This window comes from Chanos chanos, chromosome 16 (assembly GCF_902362185.1).
Source record: "Chanos chanos chromosome 16, fChaCha1.1, whole genome shotgun sequence".
Lineage (NCBI taxonomy): Eukaryota > Metazoa > Chordata > Actinopteri > Gonorynchiformes > Chanidae > Chanos > Chanos chanos.
Window position 1 is genome coordinate 162,501 of NC_044510.1, and position 1,995 is coordinate 164,495.

General features: G+C 42.7%; 1 protein-coding gene across 2 annotated transcripts in view; it reads left to right on the top strand.

Moving 5' to 3' along the window:
• Window positions 1–1,743, top strand: part of camlg (calcium modulating ligand) — a 3,546-nt gene extending 1,803 nt beyond the window's left edge. For both annotated transcript variants that reach the window (XM_030793758.1, XM_030793760.1), the window contains exon 4: window positions 464–1,743. In XM_030793758.1, the coding sequence (XP_030649618.1) occupies window positions 464–655 (192 nt within the window). In that variant the 3' untranslated portion in view covers window positions 656–1,743. The remainder of the gene's footprint in view (window positions 1–463) is intronic.
• Window positions 1,744–1,995: the final 252 nt, after the last annotated feature.

Sequence of the window (1,995 nt, forward strand, 5' to 3'; positions counted from 1 at the left end):
ATTTCACCCTCATCATGCAGATGCTTGGTAATATTTGAAGTATAATTGGATTATCTGAAATATAAATAAACTTTCCAAAGGGCAAATGTGTAAACAGTGTATTGATGTTGACATCTCAGTCCTAACGGGTCTGGAATAACAAGGTCAAGCCAATCAAGAAAAACTTTTCATTTACAAATGTCCTACGTACCGCAACTCTGGCTGTTTTCATCCCTTTAAAGTTTAGAATTTTTGAGTTGTTTTTACATTGAAGTCAATTGATCAATGATCAGAGGATGTCCTCTCGTTCGCTGAAGGGCCAGTTTTGCTTCCAAAGTTCAGTTCAGGACGTGGATCATTGAAGTAATATGTGTGTTATATATATATTATGCATTTCTGTGTTTGTAAAACATGACCTCAGACTCTTTCAAAGCAAAAACGTAGCGGTCAGTTGCACCCTTGTGTGATGTTGTGTGTCTGTCAGGTGGAGAAGAAGGCGACCACCACTGTTCTCACAGCTGCACTCCTGCTCTCCGGGATTCCAGCGGAGGTGATTAATCGTTCCATGGACACTTACAGGAAAATGGGTGACGTCTTTGCCGATCTTTGTGTCTACTTCTTCACCTTCATCCTGTGTCATGAGCTTCTCCTGCTCTTTGGCTCTGAAATGCCCTGATGGACGGATCAGATGACTGGGTGTGCTCACCTCCCCCCCTGCTTCATTAGTGACTCAGATGCACACTACATGCTCTCCTCCTCTCCTCCAGAGGGAGACTGATTATGTCCACCATTCAACAGAAAGCCTTTTGTGCGTGGGACTAAGAGGTGAAAGGGTTTTTCTTCTGTGTGTGTGTGTTTTGGAAGATTCAGACACCACGGAAGCTGCTCGAAGTTTCAGGTTTTTCACTGACGTCTTTTCAGCGGTGCAGGGCCCAGTGATGGCTTGTTTGATATATTCCATGTGTGGATCATGGTTTTCTGTGTTTCTTAGTCTGCTGAATGCAGTTTAATTTTGTAAAGGTGCAAAGCTTTGTGGCTGTTGTTGAATGTGCATTAATCACGTAGTGAGAGATTACAGATGCCTGTGAACAGTGGGTTCTGCGTGGACAGAACTGTGTAAGATAGTCATGCTGTTTAAAATGCATAGGGAAATGTGAATGTGTGGAGATGGGTCTGTCGCCTTATTCATCATCAGTCATATGTACCCTACTGCATGTCATTTTCTGTTGATTCTGTGTTGAAACTGAATTCAAATTAAATTATTCCAGTTGCTGAGGTTTGACCTCGAGCTTGGACGTTGCCGAGTGACTGTTCTTTTTGCGGGGCCCAGCACCGCTGGGCTGTCATCACTCTAACTGTTAGTATTATTTTTCCAGAGGGGCGGAGGCCCATTCCACCTGACTCAGTTTGATTTTTCTTCTTCTTTGTGGATGTTAATGACAAAGCACGTGGTCAGTTTTTCTGAAATCTGGCACGCTGATCGATGGTCTTGCCAGTGTAACCCGGAATGTTTTGATGTTGACAGTAATACCCCGGCCGACTTCCTGTCCTTAAAATGTGGAGATAACATATTTTGCTCCTTCCTACGACTCTGGAAGTTCTCTCTGTTGTACATTTTTGTAAGTTTGGCCTTGACGTGCGCAGTCCACTATTTTGGGTTTTTGGAAATGAGTCCAAACCAGACGAATGCTGTGAGGCCACAGTAACCACTCACACACAGAGCCACCTGCACCACTAAAGGCTAATGTTTTCAAACAGAGTGTTACCCCCTGGGTCTAATGGTACATGAAGGAATCTTCTGAATGCATTTTCTAATTTAAATGAAAACTAGGTCCTGGATGAAAGCTTGCACTGTGTACTTTTGAGTAGCTTTTGGGGTTTCCTCAATTACAAGTTTGTTAAGTAAAATGTAAAATTATTTCCAAAAGTGAAAGTCGTTAGAATGGCAGGATTACCTTGTTATCTCTGTGGTTTAGTAGGATTTTAATGCACACTGTGTTTTCCTGCTGAAACAGA